The sequence below is a fragment of the Patiria miniata genome, unplaced genomic scaffold (assembly GCF_015706575.1).
Source record: "Patiria miniata isolate m_02_andy unplaced genomic scaffold, ASM1570657v1 HiC_scaffold_7, whole genome shotgun sequence".
Taxonomy (NCBI): domain Eukaryota; kingdom Metazoa; phylum Echinodermata; class Asteroidea; order Valvatida; family Asterinidae; genus Patiria; species Patiria miniata.
The window spans coordinates 44,544,439-44,570,725 of record NW_024037074.1 but is presented as its reverse complement, the minus strand read 5'-3'; the positions used below and the strand labels follow the sequence as shown (position 1 = coordinate 44,570,725).

General features: G+C 40.1%; 1 protein-coding gene and 1 long non-coding RNA gene across 4 annotated transcripts; one reads left to right on the top strand and one right to left on the bottom strand.

The window, feature by feature from the left end:
- The first annotated feature begins 7,343 nt into the window (after positions 1 to 7,343).
- LOC119745436 lies at positions 7,344 to 12,561 on the top strand. Its single transcript, XR_005273626.1, has 3 exons — positions 7,344 to 11,209; positions 11,457 to 11,596; positions 12,045 to 12,561. It is a non-coding gene; the product is annotated as an uncharacterized LOC119745436 (long non-coding RNA).
- Positions 12,562 to 13,200: 639 nt separating this feature from the next.
- On the bottom strand, positions 13,201 to 24,414 carry LOC119745435 (solute carrier organic anion transporter family member 2A1-like). 3 transcript variants are annotated; one of them, XM_038221776.1, is made up of 9 exons: positions 24,231 to 24,414; positions 20,324 to 20,984; positions 19,198 to 19,524; positions 18,845 to 19,009; positions 17,992 to 18,193; positions 17,603 to 17,735; positions 16,709 to 16,893; positions 14,817 to 14,878; positions 13,201 to 14,113 (listed from the first exon to the last, which is right to left on the bottom strand). In XM_038221776.1, exons 2-9 carry the CDS (start codon positions 20,982 to 20,984, stop codon positions 13,845 to 13,847), a joined length of 2,004 nt encoding a protein of 667 aa, XP_038077704.1. In that variant the 5' UTR covers positions 24,231 to 24,414; the 3' UTR covers positions 13,201 to 13,844. The 3 variants fall into 3 exon arrangements, with proteins under 3 accessions (XP_038077704.1, XP_038077703.1, XP_038077705.1); XM_038221775.1 differs by lacking the exon at positions 24,231 to 24,414 and adding an exon at positions 22,842 to 22,914; XM_038221777.1 differs by lacking the exon at positions 24,231 to 24,414 and adding an exon at positions 21,338 to 21,363.
- Positions 24,415 to 26,287: the final 1,873 nt, after the last annotated feature.

Here is a 26,287-nt window from a genome sequence, read left to right as displayed (position 1 = left end):
GATATAGCGCGTGCTGCACTACCGTACCAACGCCATGTACGAGGTTGTACGGAAGAGTCTGAGTAGCAATTATTATTTTCTGCAACCAGGTAAAGTCATTAATCACAATACCGTCTTTAAAAAAAAAACTATAATAATTTAGCTGATTTTAAACACTCTGTTTAAGACAAGATGAAATTTACTTCCACTGAGAACTGGGACATAATACGGACTTACTGAAGCAGGATGGTGACACCGTAGAATGGATGAATAATTTTTTTTCAAATGCTCGAGCCTCGAGAGTATTAATGGATACTTCTTATCCGGAAAACGACTGAGTGTTTTTTTTTTTACTACGGCCAAAAAAAGCTCTGCTTCCGATTACATGGCATTCAAAAATACGGTAGGTAGGGAAGGTTTTTTTTTTTTTGGTGGGGGGCATTTTTGTGTGTGTGTACGATCACGTGGAGGCCTCTATGTAATCAAGGGTAAAAGTTAGAAATTGGCGGATGGTTTGGGTGTTTTTTTCTCATTTTCCCCACACAAAAATAGATAGGGGCTGTCGGCAGGAAGGGAAACCGGAAGCAGAACAAATTTGTTTGCCTAATATAGTGAGGCTGTGTTTTCAAATTCAGCATAGTTAAATTGTTTAATTTTTAATTTTCTTATTTTATTTAAATTATTTTTTATAATTCCGTCACCGTTTTTTTTTGCGGGTAAAGGAGGTCGCTTAAGTTACTGCTGCCTTGCCTGACTTTACTCCCATTATTATCTGTTCTGAATAAAATTGATAAAATCCACAAAACCTGCCTCAGATTTGATGTACCCCCACCAGCATCCTGTAGAGAGTGCTTGCGCCGTCCGGTGCCCGCCGGTTCAAAATTGAGCCCCACCCATCGGGTGGTCTGATAAAAAAATCTCTTTTTTTGCAGACTTAAATTTAATGCAAAACAGTTTAATACGCTACAGTCTATACAAGCTGGAAACACATGTATTTCCACACGGTTATAATGTACTCATTTTTTTCGTCTGCTCATCTTTTTTTTTTACCAGCTCCTTCGTCCAATCAAATTGACTCGATTGCCTACAAGACGCCACCCTAAATACTTCTGACCAATAAGAAACAGCGAGCCACGCGTGCTACGTCACCTATGCCGCCTCGAATTCTTTCCCGTCTTACAAAAAATAGGGAATTTTTGTTATGAAATTGTTGATACTCGATCTGAAAATGAAAACTGTTCCTTCATATAATTTTTCCCTTTAATTTACAATATATACTCAGGATGAAAATTGTGGCATTCTGTTTAAATAGGTCTGCGGGGACAAAACTATATACTAGGCGGAGAAATACATACTAAGTAGTTTGGCCCAAGGCAGCGCAAAAACCCAGGTGCACCAGCCTGTGATATAAAAGGGAACCTCTTCACCACCGAATCATTACGCGATATATCATTACCGAGCCCAGGCCAATAGATACCGGGTGCAGCTTGTAAACCCGCTATTTTTGGTCAGTCACCAAAAAAACATCTCGTCAAACTTCTCAAGCAAACTGGAGATATTTACCTTCAAGTCGGCCGTCCAACTGCAACCACCAACCCGGAAACTCGTACATCTTACCATGGATTCTTCATGTGCGCGAAAAAATGTCGAATTTGGACGCTTGGAGTCTGGCAAGTCGACCAGAAAGCCGGCCTCATGTGACCGGGTCACTGCAACATTTCGACCCGCACAATGCTGGCATGTTGCGGTGTCATGTATCATGCATGTGCGGAGTCGTCGTCACTGACTTGAACTTTGCTGTAGGCCTACAGAACTTGTCATAAAAAACTTGTATTTTACTGAACTGAACTGAACTTCGCAACTGCATTCCTTTGAATGCTGATTTTGTGCTAGTGAACTGAATGCACACATGATATTTTTGTGAACTGATAATTTTGTCGAATGATCTGAATGACGATTTTGGAAAATACTGAAGTCAAGCTTTTGGAGCTCGTCGGGGGTAAGTCCAATCGTATTATATGGGAATATCGAGGTGAGTGAAAATTAGCTTCTCCTCTGGTCACACACAACAAACGGCTCCTTGCATCTTCAATATTATGTACTTGGTACCTGATATTTTCCCCAATTTTTTAAAGCTCAACTGGCCATAAAGTCGAGCCAGAAAATTCCCCTCTTTGAACCCTTAAATCGTACATTTATAACCAACATATTGTACTACGAGGTTGTGTCTTGCATTAGTTATATTGCACCATAATCTGTCATAGCTCCCATAAATTGTATTTGCAATGTGTAGTGTATGCTTAGATGTTGTTAGCAAGAATATGCATGTGTACATTTTACCAACAAAAATGTCGTCCATTCTCCTACACGGGTTTGTCTTTTTGCATTGCTGTACATTGTATGTTGAAATACCATTCCTGTTGCGAAAGCCCTCTTGATTGAAAGAAATTTGCATTATGAATACCTGCCAACTTGTTTGTCAAAGTATTACGTGTGTAATGAGCCATGTCGCTTTTTTTAAACACTACCACGACACGCCTTTGGTGCATTGCGCATTCTACACATGGTTACAGAGCGAGCGAGAGTCGTGCATGTTCGTAGGTCGCACGTGGCCAGCGTGGGCAGTGGGCGTGGTCATAGACTGCGGTGATTCTTATTGGTGGAAAAGTTGAAAGGCCGCGCGCCCGGTATGCGGCCAGGTGTTTTTCCGTCTCAACTTTCAAAGCGTTCCATGGAGATTTCTTTAGGGATTTACTCAACAGTTGGAGTAAACAGGTTTGCATTTGGCACTAAAATCGGAAGGTTCCTTGGAATTTAGTTTGCATTTGCCGTTATAATTGTATTAAAAACGACTGGTTTAAAGACTTAGTTATGAGAACAAAATAACAGTTTTGAGCTTTTATTATTGTTTATTTAAACGTGACGTCATACAATAATTGAGGAGATAACAAGGGAGCTAAAACTGAATTTATTTAATGCAAGCACATCATTTACATTATTATAGGGTGGCATTCCAATGGACTAAAACTTTATGGACATTGTATATACAGATCTCAAAATTGTATTCATTGCCTAAAATAAACGACCTTACACCATTAACTTCAGGGTAACTTGTAAATGCTAAGTTGAGGAAGACCGACCTGAAGAGCAAACTCATTTAAAACTGATTATGATTGTATAAATTTGTATTATGATTGTATAAATTATTTGAAGCTCATCAGAATGGGAGAAGACCTGCTGTTGAGGATATCGATGACCAGCGATAATTTGACGTCTGGAAGAAGACAATTAATCCAAATTGCAAATGTTTAAGGTTAAGGTGTAGGATTAAGGCGGTAGGTGGGGGTATAGGCACATGACGCGCACAGGCAGCAAATCGCCAGCGTGCAGCAGCGTTAGGGTGTAAAAATTACCTTATTAAAATATTTTAACAAAATAATTACAAAGTTTTAAAAAAAATGTGAACAAATCCGCAGGCAAGTCTGAGTTTGATACTTAAACAAAAATAATTAATGGTAGTCAACTAAAAATCTGTATTGGGGTAGTACATTCCAAGGGTAAACAATACAATTATCAATAAAGAAGATGACTTTGTATATCAAATTTGGTTTTAAAATCAGTGGATACGCGCAATATACAGAGCTCTAAGGTTACTCGGGTTGATGAGCGTCTGTCTTTTATAATAAGTCATAATTTGGAGTAAGTTGTCGTCATATTTTCTTGTAGGTATGATATCTTCCCGAGAAAAAAAATATTTCTCGGGTTGATTATATCTTGTGGATGAGATGTCATCTTCTCGAGACCAAAATGTATCTCGAGTAATTGTTGATATCGTGTAGGTCAGATATCGTCTTCCCGAGAAGGAAAACATTTATCGGGTTGACGGTATCTTGTAGGCATGATATCGTCTTCCCGAGATAATTCTTCACGGGTTGATGGTATCTGGTATAGGTGAGATATCGTCTTCCCGAGATATTGTTTCATCACGGGTTGGTGATATCATGTAGGTGAGATGTCATCTTTTCGAGACCAAAATGTATCTCGAATCGATGATATCGAGTAGGTTAGATATCGTCTTCCAGAGAAAGATTATATTTCTCGGGTTGATGATATCTTGTATAGGTGAGATATCGTCTTCCCGAGATATAGTTTCATCACGGGTTGGCGATATCTTTAAGGGGAGATGTCATCTTCTAGAGAAAAAAAATATATCTCGGGTCGATGATATCTTGTAGGTATGATATCGTCTTCCCGAGATATTGTTTCATCACGGGTTGGTGATATCTTTAAGGGGAGATGTCGTCTCTCTGAGAAAGAAAATATTTCTCAGGTTTACGATATCTTGTAGGTATGATATCGTCTTCCCGAGATATTGTTTCATCACGGGTTGGTGATATCTTTAAGGGGAGATGTCGTCTCTCTGAGAAAGAAAATATTTCTCAGGTTTACGATATCTTGTAGGTATGATATCGTCTTCCCGAGATAATTGTTCACGAGTTGATGATATCATGATATTTTGTATTTCCCAAATCAGCTAATTAAAGCGGATTTTTAAAGACGACCTTCCAAGTTAAAAAAAAAAATGATCTTATCAACTCATAGCTACTACAGAGCTCTGGAAAATATAATGATTGTAAAAATAAGTATCTTTCCTGAATAAAAATCATAAAACCGGTTTTTCCAATAACATGCATTAACTTAAAAAGAAGACATAAATCAAAAGGTTTTAATATTAAAGTAAGAAAAACCCAATAATGTTTCCCTTCTTTAATCACTGAAAAACAACTTAAGGCAAAGCTATGTAGCCAAATAAAAATATAAATCATGAAAGTGGATAAAGATCAAGTGGGAATAAAATAATGATACACGAATAGATAAAGATGTAGATAAGATTTTTTTAGGGAGCAGCAGCGTACTGCAGAAGGCGAGTAGAAAGCAGCTTGCGAGAGAACGTTTGGAATGGGGAGGGAAAGCAACTAACGTTTTGTACAAAGTATGGCAGTGACTTGTGCATTGACGATAACGCCAGTTAAGTTAAGTTTTAATGTTTGGCATTCTATTTGAATAATACAAACTGAAGAATCAACGAAGAGGACGACCATCGGAGATGTTAATCAACATATCAACAGAATTAATATAAAAGCAATGGCATTGCCTTGAGCGTTGCCGCATCACAACAATATTAAATTTGCTGATTATTTTTGTATAAAGACAAAGGGTGCCTTGAAGAATTAATGGTGTAAAGTTGTCCATTATGCATTCCTTTAAAACTTTTTTTTCGCGAAATATTGCTGTAATTTTTTTGTGAGTTAAGTACTGTCCATTAGAATACCGCCCTCTACAGGCTAATGTAATATTGAGAAGACGACACCCTTGATGGGCGCTACTATTGAGAAACACGACACCCTTGATGGGTGCTACTAATAAGGCGACACCCTTGATGGGTGCTACTATGGAGAAACACGACACCCTTGATGGGTGCTACTATTGAGAAACACCCTTGATGGGTGCTACTATTGAGAAAGACGACACCCTTGATGGGTGCTACTATTGAGAAAGACGACACCCTTGATGGGTGCTACTAATAAGGCATCACCCTTGATGGGTGCTACTATTGAGAAACACGACACCCTTAATTCAGCAGAATTATTAATGTATAAAGTTGTAAAACCATGCATGTACTATTGCAAGAGATTTTATTTTTGTGGAGGCGACACCCTTGATGGGTGCTACTATTGAGGCAACACCCTTGATGGTTTGTACTATTGAGAAAGATGAAACCCTTGATGGGTGCTACTAATAAGGCGACACCCTTGATGGGTGCTACTATGGAGAAACACGACACCCTTGATGGGTGCTACTAATAAGGCATCACCCTTGATGGGTGCTACTATGAGAAAGACGACACCCTTGATGGGTGCTACTGCATCACCCTTGATGGGTGCTACTATGGAGAAACACGACGCCCTTGATGGGTGCTGCTATTGAGAAACACGACACCCTTAATTAAACAGAATTATTAATGTATAAAGTTGTAAAACCATGCATGTACCAGCAAGAGATTTTATGATTGTGGAGGCGACACCCTTGATGGGTGCTAGTATTGAGGCGACACCCTTGATGGGTTCTACTATTGAGAAAGACGACACCCTTGATGGGTGCTAGTAATAAGGCGACACCCTTGATGGGTGCTACTATGGAGAAACACGACACCCTTGATGGGTGCTACTATTGAGAAACACGACACCCTTAATTCAACAGAATTATTAATGTATAAAGTTGTAAAACCATGCATGTATCAGCAAGAGATTTTATTTTTGTGGAGGCGACACCCTTGATGGGTGCTACTAATAAGGCATCACCCTTGATGGTTGCTACTATGGAGAAAGACGACACTCTTGATGGGTGCTACTAATAAGGCGACACCCTTGATGGGTGCTACTATGAGAAAGACGACACCCTTGATGGGTGCTACTAATAAGGCATCACCCTTGATGGGTGCTACTATGGAGAAACACGACACCCTTGATGGGTGCTACTGCATCACCCTTGATGGGTGCTACTATTGAGAAAGACGACACCCTTAATTCAACAGAATTATTTATGTATAAAGTTGTCAAACCATGTACCACCAAGAGATTTTGTTTTTGTAAAGATTGAAGAGTGTTAAAGATAATAATTATAATTTTCCAAGGAACCTATCCGCATGATTCTTAAGACACAATCGTACTTAGCATCAGATGGCAAAGGAAAGACAATCTCGCCGCCACGATATATGCAAAATAAATAAACGTTTTCCGGCGTTTTTCCGAAAATTATGTATTCGAATTGCGTAGCACGCTCTCCGCTGATTGAAAACGAACCGTTCAAAAGGTGACATTTAAATTAAAAACGTGAAATTCCTCAAGGGTAAAATCAAATTAATGACGAGAAATATTGTTGAAGCAGAACCGTAAAATCGAAAAAAAAATTCGAATGATAAATTGAATGAAACGAATGTTAATCATTTTGTCCGCTTTGTGTAGGAAGAAAATAAACCGACAAAATAGCAAGACAGATCACGATCTATACGCGTTCACGGAGTAAAATACGAAATTAAACGGCGAGACATTGCAAAAACAATAAAAAGTTGAAAACATCTATCGAAGAAGAAGAAACGGAAAGTAGTTACCCCTGAAAAAAGCATCTGAACGGCAAACACTAAATGAATGCACGGCGTTAGCGATATCATCCATTTTGTGTTTAATACATCTCGTTAAATTCTTGAGTTGAAAAATTAGTAAATGATGGTTTTCGAGAAACCATTATTGTGTGGTATTTATTTCCTTCATAGCCCCCTCCCCCCCCCCCCCCCAAATAAATCCCTAACGGGCCCCAACACACAAGCTGGTATATTCTTCAAACCAGATAAAATTTTTGATTGTTTTTAGGCAGCAGATGGGAAATGAATGAAAATACCATGGCGCAGGAATCTATTTATTTTCATATGGTGTGTAATTACTAATTTGCATTACCGCCTCGGGTGAAAACAATTCTGTTTTAATTAGCGTCATTTCTACTCAAGCTTGTATTATTTAAATGTGAAAACATTTGCTGTTAACGAGATTTATTATTTAAATGTAAAATGTGGAATTATCGGATACACGATAAAAGAAATCCGGCAGATATGTAAGGGTGCTCTCCTTTTTTTGGAATTGACACGAGTTACTGCTGAACGACCACTGAAATACGGATAGCAAAATGCGGTAATAGACAGAAGCGAGATGAAAGCACGCGAAGAGATGCAAAACATCAGCAATCTGAACAGAAATGAAAAGAAATGGAATGAAATTGTTATTGTCGAGAGATTGTTTGCAAGATATTCTAGGGTCATGTATACTTATCTTTCTTTGTAGAATGTTTGGTAGAAATTCCCCTTTTTGCTACCCTCGGCCTATTTCTCTCGCAGTGTGTAAACCCAATCTTGTGAAGAAATCTAGGGACATATGTGCTTTTTTAACCGTTTTTGGAAGTTTCTGTTTTTGTTTTACTCAATTATGGTCTTCCCCAACTTGTCTGAGATTCATTGTGCAAGAATAACCAAGGCCATGTGTTTAACCTCTCCCTGCGACCAGCTATAGTCGCCTGAAAGATGTTTTATAATCCTTTCAGTGCAGAAATCCAGTGAAATTGATACAAATTCTTGCTTTAATTGAGAGTCATTGTGCCAACTATTTTGATCATGACGTGTGTAAATATTTTGTTTGCTGTTTTTGAGTGTTTCATAGCAAATTTTCTGTCTCGTGCCTTAATCGTTCGATTGCGAGACGCGATTCGAGTACGAAAAATACGGTCGAGTACGAGTTCGTACACGGGCTTGAGAGAGAGTACGACGACAGTTACACGGGTACGAGTTCGTGTTTTGAGTTCGAATGCGAACAAAGTTCGTGTTTGAGCTCGAGTCCGAACAAAACTATTTCGAGTACGCAAAAAAATAGACGAGTAAGAGTTCGTGTACGGGGTTGAGTGAGAGTACGTATAAAGTAACACGGGTACGAGTTCGTGTTTGAGTTCGAATGCGAACCAAGTTCGTGTTTGAGCTCGAGTCCGAACAAAGCTATCGAGTTCGAGTACGCAAAAAATACACTAGACGAGTACGAGTTCGTATACAGGGTTGAATAAGAGTACGACTGACAAAGTTACACGAGTACGAGTTCGTGTTTGAGCTCGAGTGCGTATTAAGCGAGTAGCCTATTATACAAGTTGGTGTTCGAGTAAAAAGATATACATGAGTATACGAGTACTTTAGCTGCTACTGACTACCACCTTCTAACTTCGACACATTTTTTTTTAGGGAAGTTATGGTGGCCTGTCTTGTAATATCCTTATTTCGCCGTTTCGCGCAAATTGCAACAAATGTACTTGATTTTTTTAAAAATCTTTCCCATTCAATACCTTTTGCTTGATTATTGACTTTATTGACACTTGTTGAGATTTTCCTTTCGTTAGGGCCATGTGTATAAATCAAACTTTGAAATTTCAGTCATGTCTGAACGCTTTCTCGTCGTTCTACATTGATACACATTGTGAAAAAATTCTAGGGCCATGTGTATACAAACCTTTCATCGAAGTTTTCTATTAATGTCTGCCAAACCCATATTTTTGTCTTGTACATTGTATTTTCTTTTGTTCTTAATAACTGACAGGTTATTGCAGGATTCTAGGGCCATGTGAACCAATCTTGCTTTGCCTTTGCAGAAACTCCTTCAAATTTATTATGCAAGATTACGTAGGGCCATGTGACATACAAATCTCATATCCCTCCGATATGTGGACATTTCTCTGATTGTATTTTCTTGAAAAATACATGCAAAAAAGTCTTTTCATCCTGCTTTGAGTGTGTAAAATATTCCGCAGCAATTTGTTAAGTTTCAACAGCTATTTTTGAAGTTTACAAAATATAAAATGCTGGATCTAAGCTTTTCTATATGGGTATCCCACACCTGTTATAACTTAATTGTGATCTGAATGAAATATTTAAGGACATGTTCACAAATCTACATTATTTGGCTGTTTAGCAGCAATTTCCTCAACTGCGACGCCATGCCCATCCCTCTTAACGAAAACACCGAGGATTTCTTGTAAAAAAAAATGCTATACCCAATCAAGTGATTATCGTTTCCCTTTGAACAGGGTCGCGTTACTTTCGGCTACCTTGAATTAAATATGTCTTATTTAATTATATGTCCTATTCACATTGATTATTTTTTTGTGATATGTTCTTCTGTAATAGGTCTGATCCGTAAATATTGGTAATGCCTGCTGTGTTAGGGCCATGGTGGTAATGTTACTAATAATCAGGTGATGACACCTGTTTCGTCGAATACACCCCATATTCACTTTGTGAAGTGTCTGTAATGAGTATACACAGTGAAACAAAGTATTGATTTTTTTTTAAAGACCCACAAAATCACAGTGGAGGTTTTGATCAACATTAACTTTTCAATTCGGGTAAGTCCGATCAGCACAGGTCGGCAATGTGAATATTGTTTCCCTTTGAACAGGGTCGCATTACTTTCGGCAACCTTGAATTAAATATGTCCTATCCTAATTATATGCCCTATTGACATTGATTATTGTTTGTGATAATGTAATTCTTCTGTAATAACTCTGATCCGTAAAGATTAGTAATGTCTTTTGTGTTAGGGCCATGGTCACAATGTTGCTAATAATCGGGCGATAATACTTGTTAGGTCGGATACAATCCATAATGGCTCCCCAGTCTACAGAGTAAAACAAAAGTAGTTCATTGATATTTTTAAGATCCGCAAAACGTGTGGATTTGACTGACCAATTAACTTTTCAATTTCGACAAGTCCGATCAGCACAGATCGGCAATGTGAATATTGTTTCCCTTTGAACAGGTTCGCCTTGCCTTCGGCCAACTTGGTACAATATCTATAGATGGCTGCATCCGAATTAACTGTCTAGAGCTAGGTCTAGGTCCACGCCCATTGAAAATACGCGCGGGGGCGCGCTGACAATAGACGTAGCTGTAGCTCTGGAAGCCCGTTTCGGACACGGCCTTATAAGAGACTCCGCAACCAGTAGTCCAAGTGATATTTAGAATAGTCGACTAACTTGACTGTTCTCATTCTCTAAGTGGTCAGGTAAGGGCCACTAATTGGATTCCTCTGACTGTCTGTACTTTGCAGACAGTAGACCAAAAAATAGTTTCCCATTTTCTTTGCTTATACCCATTGATGTGGTCAGGTAAGGGCCACTGAATGAGACTTTACCTACTTAGGCCTAGTTATCCAGAAAGTTTGGCCCAAAATTACGTTTCCATTTGTCTATGGTTGTATCTTTCATTACAGTGGTCAGGTAAGGGCCACTGAATGAGACTTCACCTATTAGGCCTAGTTATCCAGAATGTTTGGTCCAAAAGTGCGTATGGTTGTATCTTTCATTACAGTGGTCAGGTAAGGACCACATTTTCCCCTCGTTTCACCAAAATAACGGTCACTATTTTGACCAAGAATTGACTGTACATATTTACTGACTTAACCTAGCCCCGCTAGGTAGAATTGTTTTCTTTTTTTGTAAGTCCATTTTCAGCCACTTGCAGTTAGATAATGAGACATGCGAGCCCGAGTGTTCCTGTCAGATGTGGAGGAACCGGAAGCAGGGAGGAAGAACTACGGATGACTGAGGACCCTGCTTGCAGGGCATCCCATTACTGCTTCCATGGGTAAAAAAACGTTAATGATACTTTGCTTTAATTTCGTAGGCTGTCTTAAGTGGTTCTGCTTGTTGTGTCCGCAATTATTGATACCTTATAACGAAAAAAAGATGAATCTACAAGTAAATAGGTTTAAATTGTTTTAAAGAACACTCACTTAACACTTTCAGAAATCAACATAGAAAAAGAAGAGCAGCGGGCGCTTAATACCCAACACACATTTACTTACACTGTGTTTCTTCTAATCTTCTGGCAGAGATGAGGGTCTACAAGATCAGATGTCATTCTTGACGAAGTTACGATCGATTCTAATTCCCAAGGAGCCGGAAGCAGGGAGGAGGACCGACGGAAGGACTGATGACCTGCTTGCAGAGCAAGTCTTCACCAATTATTGAGGTAATTTAGAAAAAGTATTTAATTTTCATTTTCAATTTTTGTCTTTGTCTTGTCTTTGGGCAATGGCACATCCATTTTTTCATTGACATATCTGTTGTGAGTGCATCAATCTGATAGTTGGTCATGGGCGTCGCCAGGATTTTTTTCTAGAGGGGGGCAAAGCATATCCCCCCCCCACAACAAAATTCCTGTACTTTCCAGCATATTCTCGACTGATCATTTTTCAAGGGTGGGCGGGGACATTTGCCCCCCCCCCCCAACCAACCCATTAAATTAACAGCAATATGGCTTCGCGCCTCTTTTTTCTTTTCTTTTTGTTTTTTGTTTGTTTTTGCTTTTCCATGGGGGGGGGCAACCCCCCCAGGGTCGCCACGCCCATGTAGTTGGTTTTTGGGTCGATTGTAAAAAAAAATAGAATCAATCGAAACTTTTTTTTTTATCTTTGCAGATTCCTTTTGCCTCGTGTAATAAGAAGCAGAAAGAGTGGCAATATTCATTACGGAGTGCAGTTCTTCACTACGACAGGAATTAACACGAATTTTAAGCAACATCCCACTTTCAGTTTTACTTTAATGGCTCCTGAACATTCCCAGTACGTTTCTCTCTAAAAATTCGAGGTGTTGACACTGAGAACATGCATCTTGATCCTCACCTTCACCATTGATGTTTAAGCTGATTGACACGAAAATTTCCCCTCTTAAAGAGTTTACGTAGCGTATTAAACCCAGTCTTCCTAAACCAAATAAGAAACGCTTCTACTAAAACAATTCATGAAAAAAATATATTCTAGGAGGTTACACTGAGCATTTAACTCAGTCTTCCGAAACCAAATATGAAACATTATTACTAAAATATTTAAGGAAACAATATACATGTACTCTACGAGGTTACATGGATGATTAATATGTCTTCTGAAACCAAATTAGAAATATTATTACTAAAACAGTCCATTGAGAAAAACGATAGTCTCGGATGTTTCATGTAGGATTGATTCCAGTTTTCTCACACCAAATCAATATTTGTGATGCGATCAAGCTACATGAGTCGTTTGTCGGGAATTTTCATTTGGAGAATCAGGCCAAAATAAGACCACAATAGGACTTCATCACATCACTTCATCACATTTCTTGGTGTTGCGACTTCCATGATTTTTAAACTAAAGATGGTACACGCATGCGGTTTTCACAGCAGTAATGCTAAGATTGTGCTCTTTTCAAATCTGTAAAAAAAAATGACCAGGGTCGACAAACTACTTATTTAGGTTGATCGTATCACATTTTTATTTAAAAAAATCATCAAATGAAAATAATACCGTCGGAGATTAAACTCAGTTTCTTCAACCCTAAAAGGGCCGTGCGGAATCCGCCCCCCCCCCCACTTTTTCCTGCTATAGCCTTTAAAGAAGATTCCGCGACCCAAGCTGTCCTGGCTTTTAGCCTCGAGTCTTGTTTATCTTTTGATACCAAAAACTTAAAATTCGGACCACGGGTTGCTGCGCAGTGAAAACCTTTCCAGTGCTCTGCGCCGTGAAAACTGAATTCCCCATACGTAGCGTACACAGAGCAGAATTACCATTCGTGCATATGAATCATTAGTTAGTCATAATTCCCAAACCCTTTGACCTATAGTCATGACATTTCTTGGCTATATGTTTATGATAAGTTGCTCTATGTATGTACCGAGTTTCATAATTTTTCGTCGGTCGATGGCCGAGATCTTAGGGGGCGGATTCCTCCCCCGGCTGTGAGATGGTTAAAATAACCCGGCTATTTTAGTGTTAAAATCGAAACGCTGTCAACCCTTATCACTGTGTAAGGGGGAGGCGAAATACTCCTTGAATAATCATCAATTAAAAATCAATTCAAATTAAACGCAGACTGAAGGCACGTTTTAACGACATAATCTCAACACAAAAAGCTTATACATGTAATGAGATTGATAATTACCCGAACCAAAGCTTAAAGGCGAGGGATATTGGCGACCAGGACAAAATAAAGGTTCACAAATTGTTTGACCAAAACACTTTATACTCGCCCATAAGTATCGGATTTATCTTATTGTGACTCCCTTTTACTGTGATCATCACTAGTAATGAATTGCATCCCGAGGAGATTTATAATTAAAATTGAATACCCATTCATTCGAAAATACATATGTATGTATCCATTTTCATATTACTTATTTAAACCACACAATCAAGCTGAAATACGGGAGCAAGATTACGTTTTCCCAAAATAGGCAACATTTGTTATATCTGCTGGTTGTGAGTGCTTGCTTCATTTTCATTCCCCTTCACGTCATCATTGGCATCTTTATTTGTGTACGAAGGAAACTTCCATACAATGAGCATGGAGCCAAGACATATGATCGCAAACCCCAATGCCACGCCGTTGAAGGTGTAGCGGTACCAGACCTTGTCGTACAGAAAACATGCTCCTTGGCCATAACACGTTTGTTGCCTTCCCACGCAGGCGGTGTCGATGAGGGCGCCAAACATATAACTAGCTGGGATAGTAGCTAAGACAAGAAAAAATGTGGACAAAAATAGAATTCGAGATTGAATCGGCTTTTGAAACATGTTCACATCTAGAACCAAGTAAAATTGTTTGTCAAGGTAAATTAGGTACACAGGTGAAACCATTTGCAATTCAAACTCGGATCGCTCGCCCTCAAGGAACATCACAATTAATTGGAAGCAGGTTATTAATAAAAAAAGGCATCTTGTCGAAATTTAATTTCGGCTTTAGGAGACATTATACCATTTGAGAAAACTGTGACAATGCATCTCCCTTTTGTTCTCGACGCAAAGCATAGATGTCCATTCAAAGCGTGATGGTTTGCTCATTACCATCGCAAGGAAAATGATGAGAATTGCTCTGTCCTCGAAAACGACAATATAGGTGCAGTGATTTCACAGGATGCTTGGTCCTATTATTTCCTTACAATCAAGTAGGATATTTCATAATATTTTGACGGATTCTTTTTTTGAATGTTTGCCTTTAATGTTCCATTACGGAGAACGAAAACCGGACATCTACCTTTCTGCTGTCGGGTAAAAAGCGTGTACAGTGCGATTCTCAAAATTCAGACGAAAGCGCATGACCTTTTTTTCAGAAGCGAATGAACATTTTAGGAAATTGGCCGGGAAAATCTGTATTGTGGGTTTTTTTCCAGTATAAAAATATCCTCAAATCAAAACAACCTATGTGTTTGTACTCACCGATTAGACCGGCAAGATATAGGATTGCCAGAGCCACAGGCCTTTCTGCTGATGAAACGCATCTTTTAAAAAACCACAAAAATATTTCTTTTTTTTTATTATATAAAATATCCTCAAATCCCTCAAATCAAAACAAATTAATTAACACTGCAAGTTGCTTTCTGTTTTGGAGTTAGAAATTTATACGAAAGGGGCCTTGCCCGATGAGTTTTCAATACAAAAACATACTATACAAATAATGAATGTTTGTGAGTGCAATGGTAAAAATAATTTCATGAGGTGACAGATGAAATGTTTCATTGGAATGGGACATTTCATCTGTCACCGAATGAAATTATTCTTTCCATTGCACTCACAAACATTCATTATTTGTTTTATATAACGCCTGAATAAATCCTTGTCATTTGATTGGCTGACTTTTAATAGCCAACATATTCAGGTTAAAAACTACTTAAAAGTTCGACAAGTTCATCATATTTAATTTATGCAAACTGTTCAACAGGTTGGGAATCATCATATTCAATTGTATACAACACCTGAATAAATCCCCGTCATCTGATTGGTGAATTGTAGATCACGTGACATATTATTATTCGGTATAATGCACGGTGCGACCATGCGTTATACCCATGCGTTATACCGTTTCACTTTGCGCTTGTTCCATGACGCGGTATTTGCGTGCAAAATGCATGCTGGTGTGCGCGTTCAGCGTAGCGCGTATTGTTCCAAAGAGCCAGCGCTACAGCGTTGGGTTCAAACATTTTCGTGAAGGGGTAGTTCAACATCTTTAAAATCAAAATAAATTGTAGTTTATAATTTACCAATCAAATGACGAGAATTTATTCTGGTGTTGTATAAAACAAATAACGAATGTTTTACGTTCGTGCGATGGAAAGAATAATTTCATTCGGTGACAGATTGAATGTTCTATTCCACTCGGCTTCGCCTCGTGGAATAGAACATTCAATCTGTCACCTCATGAAATTATTCTAACCATCGCACTCACAAACATTTGTTATTTGTATAATATCGATTTAAAACAGCGCCACCACCGGCAGCAGTGACACCGTGCAATGGAAGTTCTATTCACCGTGCAATAGAACTTCCATTGCACTGTGCGCTGCGCGCCGCGCACGCGCCGTGCGTTGGTACGAATAATTCAATGACATGTGATCAACGATCTACCAATCAGATGACAGGGATTTATTCAGGTGTTGTATAGAAAGTTTTATACAACACCTGAATAAATCCCCGTCATCTGATTGGTGAATTGTAGATTACGTGACATATTATTAAGCCCGGTTCATACTTCACGCGAAAGCGAAAGCGAAGCGAAATTCGTGACGTCAACAATACGTTCGAAGCGCGTCCACCATTGTTGACGACATGAATTTCGCTTCGCACAAGCTTTCGCGTGAAGTATGAACCGGGCTTCATTCGGTATAATGCACGGTGCGACCATGCGTTATACCCATGCGTTATACCGTTTCACTTTGCGCTTGTTCCATGACGCGGTATTTGCGTGCAAAATGCATGCTGGTGTGCGCGTTCAGCGTAGCGCGTATTGTTCCAAAGAGCCAGCGCTACAGCGTTGGGTTCAAACATTTTCGTGAAGGGGTAGTTCAACATCTTTAAAATCAAAATAAATTGTAGTTTATAATTTACCAATCAAATGACGAGAATTTATTCTGGTGTTGTATAAAACAAATAACGAATGTTTTACGTTCGTGCGATGGAAAGAATAATTTCATTCGGTGACAGATTGAATGTTCTATTCCACTCGGCTTCGCCTCGTGGAATAGAACATTCAATCTGTCACCTCATGAAATTATTCTTACCATCGCACTCACAAACATTCGTTATTTGTATAATAGCCAATGGAAAAAAGTTACCTCATGACGATATTAAAACGCATGAGCTGTGCGAACTGCGCAAACAGCAGTACTGCAGTCAGCAAAACCAGGTACGGTGCATAGGAGATGCAATGACTGTCACAAGCGCCCTCAACCGCCAGAAGTGTACCATTTAGGTTTGTTGGTCCAGTGGCTAAGCATGAACAATTTCCATATTCATGATTCTGCAGGCGAATGGGCATTAGTTGAATGAGGTATACATGTACAGGTAAACCGTATTTTCCTCTTTATAATATATCGGAAAATCAAATTTGAGCTTGTTGACCAAAAACAAAGGCAGAGTCAAATGATTAGTAGCCTATTGGTTAAATCCACCTTCAGTGTCGGAAGCACAATCTACCCCCAGACTGGGAACTTAAGTTCTCAAAACGATGCAAAAGATCAGGCCAACTTAACTCACTTTTTAGCCTGCAAAATTCTCCAAAACTTTCATTGGGCAAAGAAAAGGTCCTCAGTATTTCACCAACCAAGTTTGAAGACTCAATTCAATTTTTGAAAGCGACTTTTCTTCAATAGTTGGCAGTGGCTTGCACTTGAGAGGGAAGTCAAGTGATTTCAAAATGAGGCTAAAGACTAGACTTGTCCATCATGGTCCACTCTTTTAACAGGACTGACGTCGTCATTCAGTGTCATTAGTCTGGTGCCTGACTATGGAGAAATGTGTAAAAAAAGTGACCTGGTACCCGACATCCTATATATTTCTTTTGGCACAGTCATCTGACAGTTGATTGATGCAGTACTGAAGAGTTGTTGGACTGGTTGTTTCAGATGTCAGTCTATTTTCTTGTTTTGCATGTTTTCAGTACCTTAAGTTGTGGGACTCTCATACACAGCATTAAGAGTCCCAAATTTTCGGACTAAATCTGCCCATACCTGCTCAGTGACGAGTTGGCATCCTGCGTGGCAGGCTGATATATAGGTGATCCCATGGCCATCGCATACAGGTGAGTACGCAGACAAAGAACATTCACAGTCCGAGTTGCAGGGCGCCTCTAAATCAAGCTGGCTGAAAAAGAAGAATCGTGTACTATTTATTTTCAGACATGATCACACGTACTAAATATGTCGGGTGCATACCTATATGTTCCCCAAAACCTATGTTCCCCAACCGTTACCCTAACCCTAAGGATTTTGGAGAACAACATCGGGTAGTCTCAAATCTGTCTATCATTCGTCATACATACAACACTCATCATGACCTAATAAATTATACCAAAATGACTTTGTGTCGGCTACAGTTTACACAATTGTTACTAGCATACCTTTGTCCCTTGTATGGCGTGAAGACACCGGCAACATTCTCATTTGGGCAACCAATGAACACATTCGCCGTAAGGCCAGCGACGCCGAGAGCCAGTGCGACGCACGAGAGGGAGACTAGGCCCCGGTATTGAATGTTGAATCGTTTGACGAGGGAACCAGCCAGCATGAAGCCGACGGCGTATGCAGGAGCTAGAAGACAACCTGATGAATGATGGATATAGGACAATAAGTATCACAAGGTCTCGCCGTTTAAACTTGGTAACTGTAAGTGATTTCGTAATGTTAAATGTGAGTTGCGTAGTCCTTATCTTAACCGTTCTCAAATGTGTATGTATTGTTCATATTGCCCAATGATTCCTTTCGTTGTTTGGAAGGAAAAAATATTAATGTGGATAAGTTTACTGTTGTAACAAGGTATTGCTTAAATGGTACCCAGATGCAATGTATTTCCCGTCACTTTCTAAAGTTCAACATTAATCAAATCTACAGTTACCGGAACATCGTCTTATTAGTCAACTTAGTCATTGAGAAAAGTGTAACTATTATGATTGCGTTAAATAGTTTAAGAAAACAAGAGAGAGAGAGAGAGAGGGGATAATTTAACCTGTAATACTTCTTGCACTAGATGAATAGTCCATTAATTACGTCAATTAATTACGTCATTATTCCAGGAACATTAAGCACCGTATTACATCATGATGTCATATCATGCTTTTACAATGGCGCGAATTTATTGGTAAGTAAAATGAACACCACCACACCACTAGTGCACTGTGGTGAGTAGGCCGCCTTATTCCCATGTTGTAGTTTCCCCAAATCTACCAATGTCTGATGTAACTATTGCAGCCTTACCTGTCAGGATGTCGGCAAGTCGGGTTTCCACCTCAAACTGAATTTCCAGGTACTTGGGAACGAAGGCACCATAGCCAAACACAAGAAGGGAAGCACCACCTTGGGACAGGCATGTCAGCATGCAGTCACGGTTTTTCAACACCTTCCACAACGTCGACAAACTACCTGTTTGGGGATATAATCGCGAAAATGAACCCCGCAAACACGTTTAATATTATACCATGGTACATGTATAAACAAACAGTCCCTGTAACTTTTGCCATTGATCATCAGAGAGTTACAGGCCATAATTAATCAGCGCAAACGTATTGGGTTATTGTAGAATAATATGTAAACATAATTATTTTCATTACCACTCGAAGTTTCTCCTTTGGGGAACTGTGTCCCACTCTTGTTTTCCGTGTCCCCGTCATCTCCACTGACGCTGTCGCTGCCTTCGGCGTTGGTACAGGACTTTCTCATCACCACGGGAAATCCAAAGAGGGGCAACGCTGGTAGCACATACAAGATTGCAGCAACAAGGTAGCCCAGCCACCATGCTCCCACCCACGCCCTGTCCTCGGGAGTCACGGGCACGGCTGATGAGGGGATTCTGTAGAAGTCTACCCACAGACCAAGAAATGCCGCAGTCGCGAAGATGCCTGCCACTGGTGACAGGCCACTCACAGCTCCCCATACACCTGATTAAAAAAAAATGGTGATTTGAGAGAAACAAATAAACCAGGGCGGTATTTTCCATTAATCAGTTATTATTTATACCCGTGTGTTTTTAAAATGCAAACAAATTACAAAATATAACGGAATGCCGTAGAATGTTTGGCCAACTTTTGTATTGAAATAAAAGTTCAAATATGTCAAATGACAAGGATCTATTGGCCTATGTCAGTTATATAAAACAAATATTGAGTGGCTTCAGGGGCGTAAAATCAAAAAGCGGGAGGGGGGGGGGGGTCGTACCATACGTTCGATGGGGGCGCTGTTCAAATCCGACGATTATTAACACTATATCACAGAATAATGTACTTTATTATACCCCCTAACCAAACTGGCTCGGTACGTATTTTGTGCCTGGCGGACATTATTACCAGCAACAACAAAAAATGGGTGTCGGAGCAGTGGGGGAGGGGGGGGGGTTCGCATTTTTTCCCCCAGGAAGTGGAACAATATTTTTGGGACAGAGTTGGGGGGGGGGGGGTTACCCCCAAAACCCTCCCTCTGGATCCGCGCCTGGGCTTCAATGGGAAAAATATTATCGCTCGGTAAAATCTGGACTTTTTCAGTTCACACGGCTTTGCCTCGTGAAATGGAAATGTCCAGATTTTGCCTTGCGATAATATTCCTCCCATTTCACTCTGAGCCACTCAATATTTATATACCATCACACTTTTAGATCGTAGCATACTGAAGAAAACATAAGGTAGTCCAAGTTAGTTATAATCAATGGCAGGTTTACATCTGATGAGATTAAAACACAGTTACCTGTATAAAAGGCCGTATGTTTTGGAGTTGTATTTTCTGAGATGTATGCGTACACTGTTGGGTACATGATCATGACAACTGCACCTTCAAGCAGTGTGCTTGACAGCATAATGTAGAAAGCAACCTGGTTAGGAGACACAGTCTCAGCCGGCTGGTCTGTGCAGTCTGCCCCCGACTTGTCTGCCATGCACAGCATCTGTACCTGCTGAAACGCGTCCTCTGTGTCGTTGGTAGCCTCAAAACCTGCAGGAACGTATGGATCTTGAATGAACTGTGGGATGATTTCTACAAAAGTCGCAAGACCACTCATCAGGGAACATATTCCCAGTAGGCGTGGTCGATTGGTATCCGGTTTACTGAAGAATAAGATCACGAGCACGTTGCCAATGACGCCGCCTACGGAAAAGCCTGCCATTAACAGGCCAATCTGACCGAGACTGAACTGATACCGGTGTTCAGTTGTGGTTATCGTCCCCTGGATCACCCCGACGATAAAACTATCGGCAAAGAGGAACATGCTGACAACGACAACGAAGAAAGCTGGCCGTGCGAAGCGTTGAAGACACGGCGGTCTGACGGAGCAATAGCTGCACTCCGGAGCATCTTCGTCTGCGGCAATGAGTTGCTGTTTGGGTTCTTCAATGACCATTGTTGAATACATCTGTATAGGGATAAAGGTTTACATAAATTGTAAGAAACGGTTTATAATGGTGGAAAATATAATAAAGACTCATAATACTATGCTGATTGGCTGGGTGGTGAGTGCGTCGCCAAGATTTTTTTTAGGGGGAAGGGTGGGGGCGAAGCACAAATACCCCCTCCCCCAAAAAATCCTGTACTTTTCCAGCATATTGTTCTCGATTTATCATTTTTCGAGGGTGGGCAGGGACATTTGGCCCCACACTAACAACAGTATGACTTCGCGCCTCTTTTTCTGTCTCTCATCCCCTTTTTCTTCTTCTCTAAACAGTTTTTTTCCAATAAAAAATGATGTCTCAAAACTGCCAAACTCACTGGTTCGACTGGAATCCTGCTGCTGCACAATTTTAACGTGTTTTTAGATGGGGTTATGATCGAGAATAAGCTTTATGTGGCCTCTCCGGACTCCCATATATTTGCACTAGGTTTAGTTGGGCACCATTTGCAGTCATCAGCCGACATTTGAAGCAAAAAAAAACAGGTTAAAAAAAAGCCGCGTCGCCGCACCACTTTTTGGGCAAGCTCCATACCAGAAACCGGAGACTTTTTTGTTGGCCTCAAGGACGGGTGTAATGGGGACATTCCTCCACACATGGAGCAAGTGGCCCGCATGACTGCACAGCCTTTGTGTGGTAGCGGGACTGCGCAAAAGCAGCAGCTTGAAACTACCCACTCGCCGTGTGCCACGGCATACCACAGCTGGCAACTGCATTCCAATGAGGATTAGCGGATCTAAAAGATCTAAAAGGCAGGCACGCTATGGTGGCAACACGTACAGTCCCTCCATCCATCAATCCTACAATCCTCAAACCAAGCCTGGTTATAAAACATTTTAAGTCCTGCATTCAAATGCCGCAAGTACACCTTTTTTCATGCAGGACCTCACACAAGTAATCTCACTGCATGCCGGGTAGCCGCCGGGACCTCATCATCCTTGACAACAGACTGCTAACCAATCACTCTTTCAACCTCTCCTCAAAGAAAGAGACCAACCTTTTCAAAACCCAACTCTCGAAACAGCCTCAACTGCATCATTTGCCATACCTAAATACTCAACCAACTGGATTGACACACAAGATGAGTCCATCAATTCAGCGCACTGATCATTTTTTTTTCTTTTTTTATAACAATTTTGAAATTATACGATGATTTTTTTCTGCATTAAAGCAATACAAAAGTAATTGTTGGACCTAAAGCATTTCATTTATTGTTTTGGCCCCCATTTTACTATTGTTAGACCTTAAGCATTTCATGTATTGTTTTGGCCCCAATTTTACTAGCTTCGTAACATTATTTCTGCAAAGTATCTTTGAGAAACTTGTCAAATGCAAATATGCATTAAAGTCTTATTTTTAACATTAAATTCTCGCTTTCTTAAAATTGAAATAAAAATTTGTTTTCAAATAACATTTCCCAAAGTAGCCATTTTTGCACGGCCTGCACGAAATGACGATTAAATACTTCAATTCTGCCACTTCACCCCTTTTGGTAATTCGCAATAAACTATAACAAAAACACTGCAGCGTGGCAAAAGCTTAGGCCTAGAAGTAAAAATATTTTAAGTTTTTTAGCGAAACTATACCGTAGGCCTATGTTCATTTGTATTCATATTGTTGAAAAAGCAAACTTGTCCAGTATGTTGTGTTTTAGAGGGGGTGTACCCAATGTTGTTCCCTGAAATCCTTAGGATTAGGGTGAGGGTTAGGCTTCTGTATCTGTTAGCTTCTGTACAAACGCCTGGTGTGGCCATCGCGTACAGCCTCATGGTGTATCTATGAGGATAACTGCCAGAAACACCGGGGCGAACCCCTTCTCTTACCGATAAGTGTTTGCTGGGTTCTTTTATGCAGCACACTGGACCTACAGCTTTACGTCCCATCCGAATCACGAAGCAATAATGGTTAAGAGCCTTGATCAGGGGCACAAGTGTCCGGGCCCGGGCTTGAACCCACGCCACTGTTGCCTCTGAAACACCAGAACATGAGTCCAGTGTTCTTAACCGCTAGGCCACCTCACCTAAGCCTAAGTTTAAGTTTAAGGTTAGGCTTAGGGTCAGGATTGGGGAACAGCGGTATTGGGAACATATCGGGGAATATGCACCCGTTTGAAAGAACAACTAACGTCAATCGGGACTTAAGCAAGGGAAAAACATTATTAAACTAATGAGTTGCCAAATTAATCGTCTTGGTATAAAATACATGTATTCGCGAGAGAAGTCTTCCACCTCATGAAACATTAAAAAAAAAACACATACATTTTCTAGATTGATTTAACGACTCAGTGCACCGCTGATATACAGTCGAACCCTGATAAGAGGAGCACTTCCCCCATGATACAATTAAGGACCTGCTTAAAAACAAGAACAATTCTAGGTCTCAATTAAGTCTTTGTTTTCCAATCAAGGTAATTTGTCAAGTCCCAATATTCTTGTTATAAAGGTGTTCGACTGTAATTGTTGTTTTTTTTACTCCCCTCTCGTCTAAATCGATAAATCAAACACTAAAAAGCGTCAACACAGCGTCAACACACTCCAAAGCGTCAACACAGCGTCAACACATCCAAAATGCAATAAATTTGACACAAGCAGTATGCAACCCATAGAGTGTGGACAGAAACAAGATTTTGGCTTAAAATCAATAGGTTAAACGTCTGAAAATTGCGATTTTCAGTTCAAGAAAATTGGCTCTCCGTGCCGCTCCGAGATCGGCTGCCATGTTGCCTCAGTGGCAGTGCAGACCATTCCATTATGCTAAAGGGTGATAGCGTTGTACAATAAACCTCAGTCCCTCAGTCTCTCACAGATCAGAATGCACTGGTATCCCTCTGCATCAAGGCGCCCTCTGTTGTTTATTACAAGATAATGTCATTACCTACACACCCCTACTTGAAATGGTGTAGTCCAAGCTTTGTGCGAAGTCAAGATGGCGGACAAGTAATTACGGCCTTGCAAACTAAAGGTCATTTTTTTCGTGTGAAAATACTATATTTTTAACAACAAAATGGAAACTCGATCCAATGGAATTTCTCTTTTATTCTATGCTTTACAATTATATACCTTTTTTGTCAATTCAGAATGTGTTTTGGATGTTGACGGTGTGTTGACGCTTCTGTCATGTATGGACGCTGTGTTGACGCCGTGTTGACGCTTTTTAGTGCGACCCAACTAAGTACTCCAAATACATCAAAGGTTTTAAAAGGTTTACCCTACCTTACTACTGGCGAATATGAAGGAATGTGGAATCCTTGTTGGAATCCTTGATGTAGGCCTCTGGAATTTCGACTCTAGAAATAACTGCTAGCTGCTGTAACTGTTAATTGGCAAACACCTAGCTTCTACTGAACTCCTAGTTTAAATAAATTATGCGCTTGGCTATTGTAAAGGGGTACAAAGGAAATGGAGCAACAAAAGGGTGCATCAAGGTCTTTTAAAACCTCACGTTCTAATCTCATTCAGTGGTGCGGGTTGGCGCCGAAGGACAAACTTTGCTTTCAAAAAGTATTTCCACGGATGGATGCAGCTTTTACCCTGGGGATTTTTGACTGCCTGCGGGGCTGTCCAAATAAAATTTACCTCTGGTTGAAGGCAAGTAAATCGGTCCAAAAAATTTTTCAATTGGGAATTCGTATATGGGCACTTGAGGATGTCGTTCCACGTTGTGACGTCATGTACGGAGTGCCTGGCTTATAGCCTCACTCGTTTGTTTTCAGGCCAGATATCGAACTGAGAGAATTTTTTTCTCCCAATTCTGTTGTCCCAATTGGGGGGGGGGGGGGGGGGAATTTGCGGCACTTTTTATTCTAATAAGGCCACACAAAAAAAATAGTCGTTCTCTGGTCAGACCAAAGTTCCAGAATTGATGCGGCGACGCGTTTTTGGTTTGTTTTTGGCTTTTTTTTTTAGGCATGGATTGTACATGTATACAAGGTGGGTACTATTTCACTTGCGTACTTAATATTTACTGAGCAGTGGCGTAACATGGGGAGGGGGTGTAAGGTTGTTTTTACCCCTCCCAATATTTTCTTACGAGTGCCCTTTTCTCACGAGTGCGAGTGCCCTTTTTTGACAATAGCGCAAGCGTCGTCAATTATGTGCCGCCATGAAGAGCGCCACCTATTGCCATGGTCGTTTTGAGCAGCCATTATGTCACCAAGCCCTGGCGCCGTCGCCAACTCTGAGCATCGGGGGGGGGGGGGGGGGGGAGTACCAACTAGGGGGCCCACTACCATAACAGATACAAAAATACATGTATGTCTTTTAACGGTCGGGGGGGGGGGGCAATTGCTCGCGAAGGGGGATCGGGCCCAACAGCCCCCCCCCCTCCGCCCCACCACAATTTTATTACTAAAAACAATTCATGAATACCATTCTATTCTATAGGAGGTTACACAGAGTATATATAGAGTATTAAACTCATCTTCCGAAACCGATAATAAGAAATATTATTACTAAAAATAATTCATGTGAAACTTACATTTTATAGGAGATTATGTAACGTATTACACCCAGTCTTCCTTAAACCAAATATATAATTATTCCTAAAAACAATTCATGAAAGAAATATATTGTAGGAGGTTCATTCAACTCAGTCTTCCTAATCCAAATAAGTAATATTATTACTTAAACAATTCGTGGAAAAAAATATATTCTTAGTGGTTACATAATTGAGTTTAGGCTCCTTGAACCAAATACAAAATATTATTACCAAAACACTTCACGAACAAATATATTCTCGGAGTTATGTACATGGAGTATTGACCCTAAAAGGGCCGGGCGGAATCCGCCGACCCCTCCCCCAATTTTTTTCGCGACAGCCTTGAATTTTTTTCCCGACCCGAGCTGTTATGACTTTTTAGCCTCGAGCCTTGCGCATCTTTTGATACCAAAAAACATAAAAATCGGACCACGGAGTGTAGACAGAGCAGAATTGCCATTTGTACATATGCATAATTAATTAACCATAATTCCAAAACCCTTTAACCTATAGTCATGAAATTTCTTGGGTATGTTTATGATAAGTTTATACACGTACCAAGTTTAACAATTTTTCGTCACTCGATGGCTGAGATCTTAGGGGGCGGAAATCCGCCCCCGGCTGAGAGATCGTCAAACTAACCCGGCCCTTTTAGTGTTAAACTCAGTCTTCCTACACCAAATAAGAAAAATTATTACTATAAAACAATTCATGCAAAAATCATAATCTAAGAGGTTACATAGAGTATTAAATGTACATTTCCTAATGAAATAAGAAATATTATTACTAAAAC

What these genes read in the sequence shown, in the direction of transcription:
- LOC119745435 (XM_038221775.1), bottom strand. Translation starts at nt 22,901, where the DNA reads ATGGGACGTAAAGCTGTAGGTCCAGTGTGCTGCATAAAAGAACCCAGC. An exon ending in ACGCCATACAAGGGACAAAG is followed by an intron (nt 17,736 to 17,991) that starts GTATGCTAGTAA and finishes CTTCTTTTTCAG; the next exon opens with CCAGCTTGATTTAGAGGCGC. An exon ending in ATATCTTGCCGGTCTAATCG is followed by an intron (nt 14,114 to 14,816) that starts GTGAGTACAAAC and finishes TTCTTGTCTTAG; the next exon opens with CTACTATCCCAGCTAGTTAT.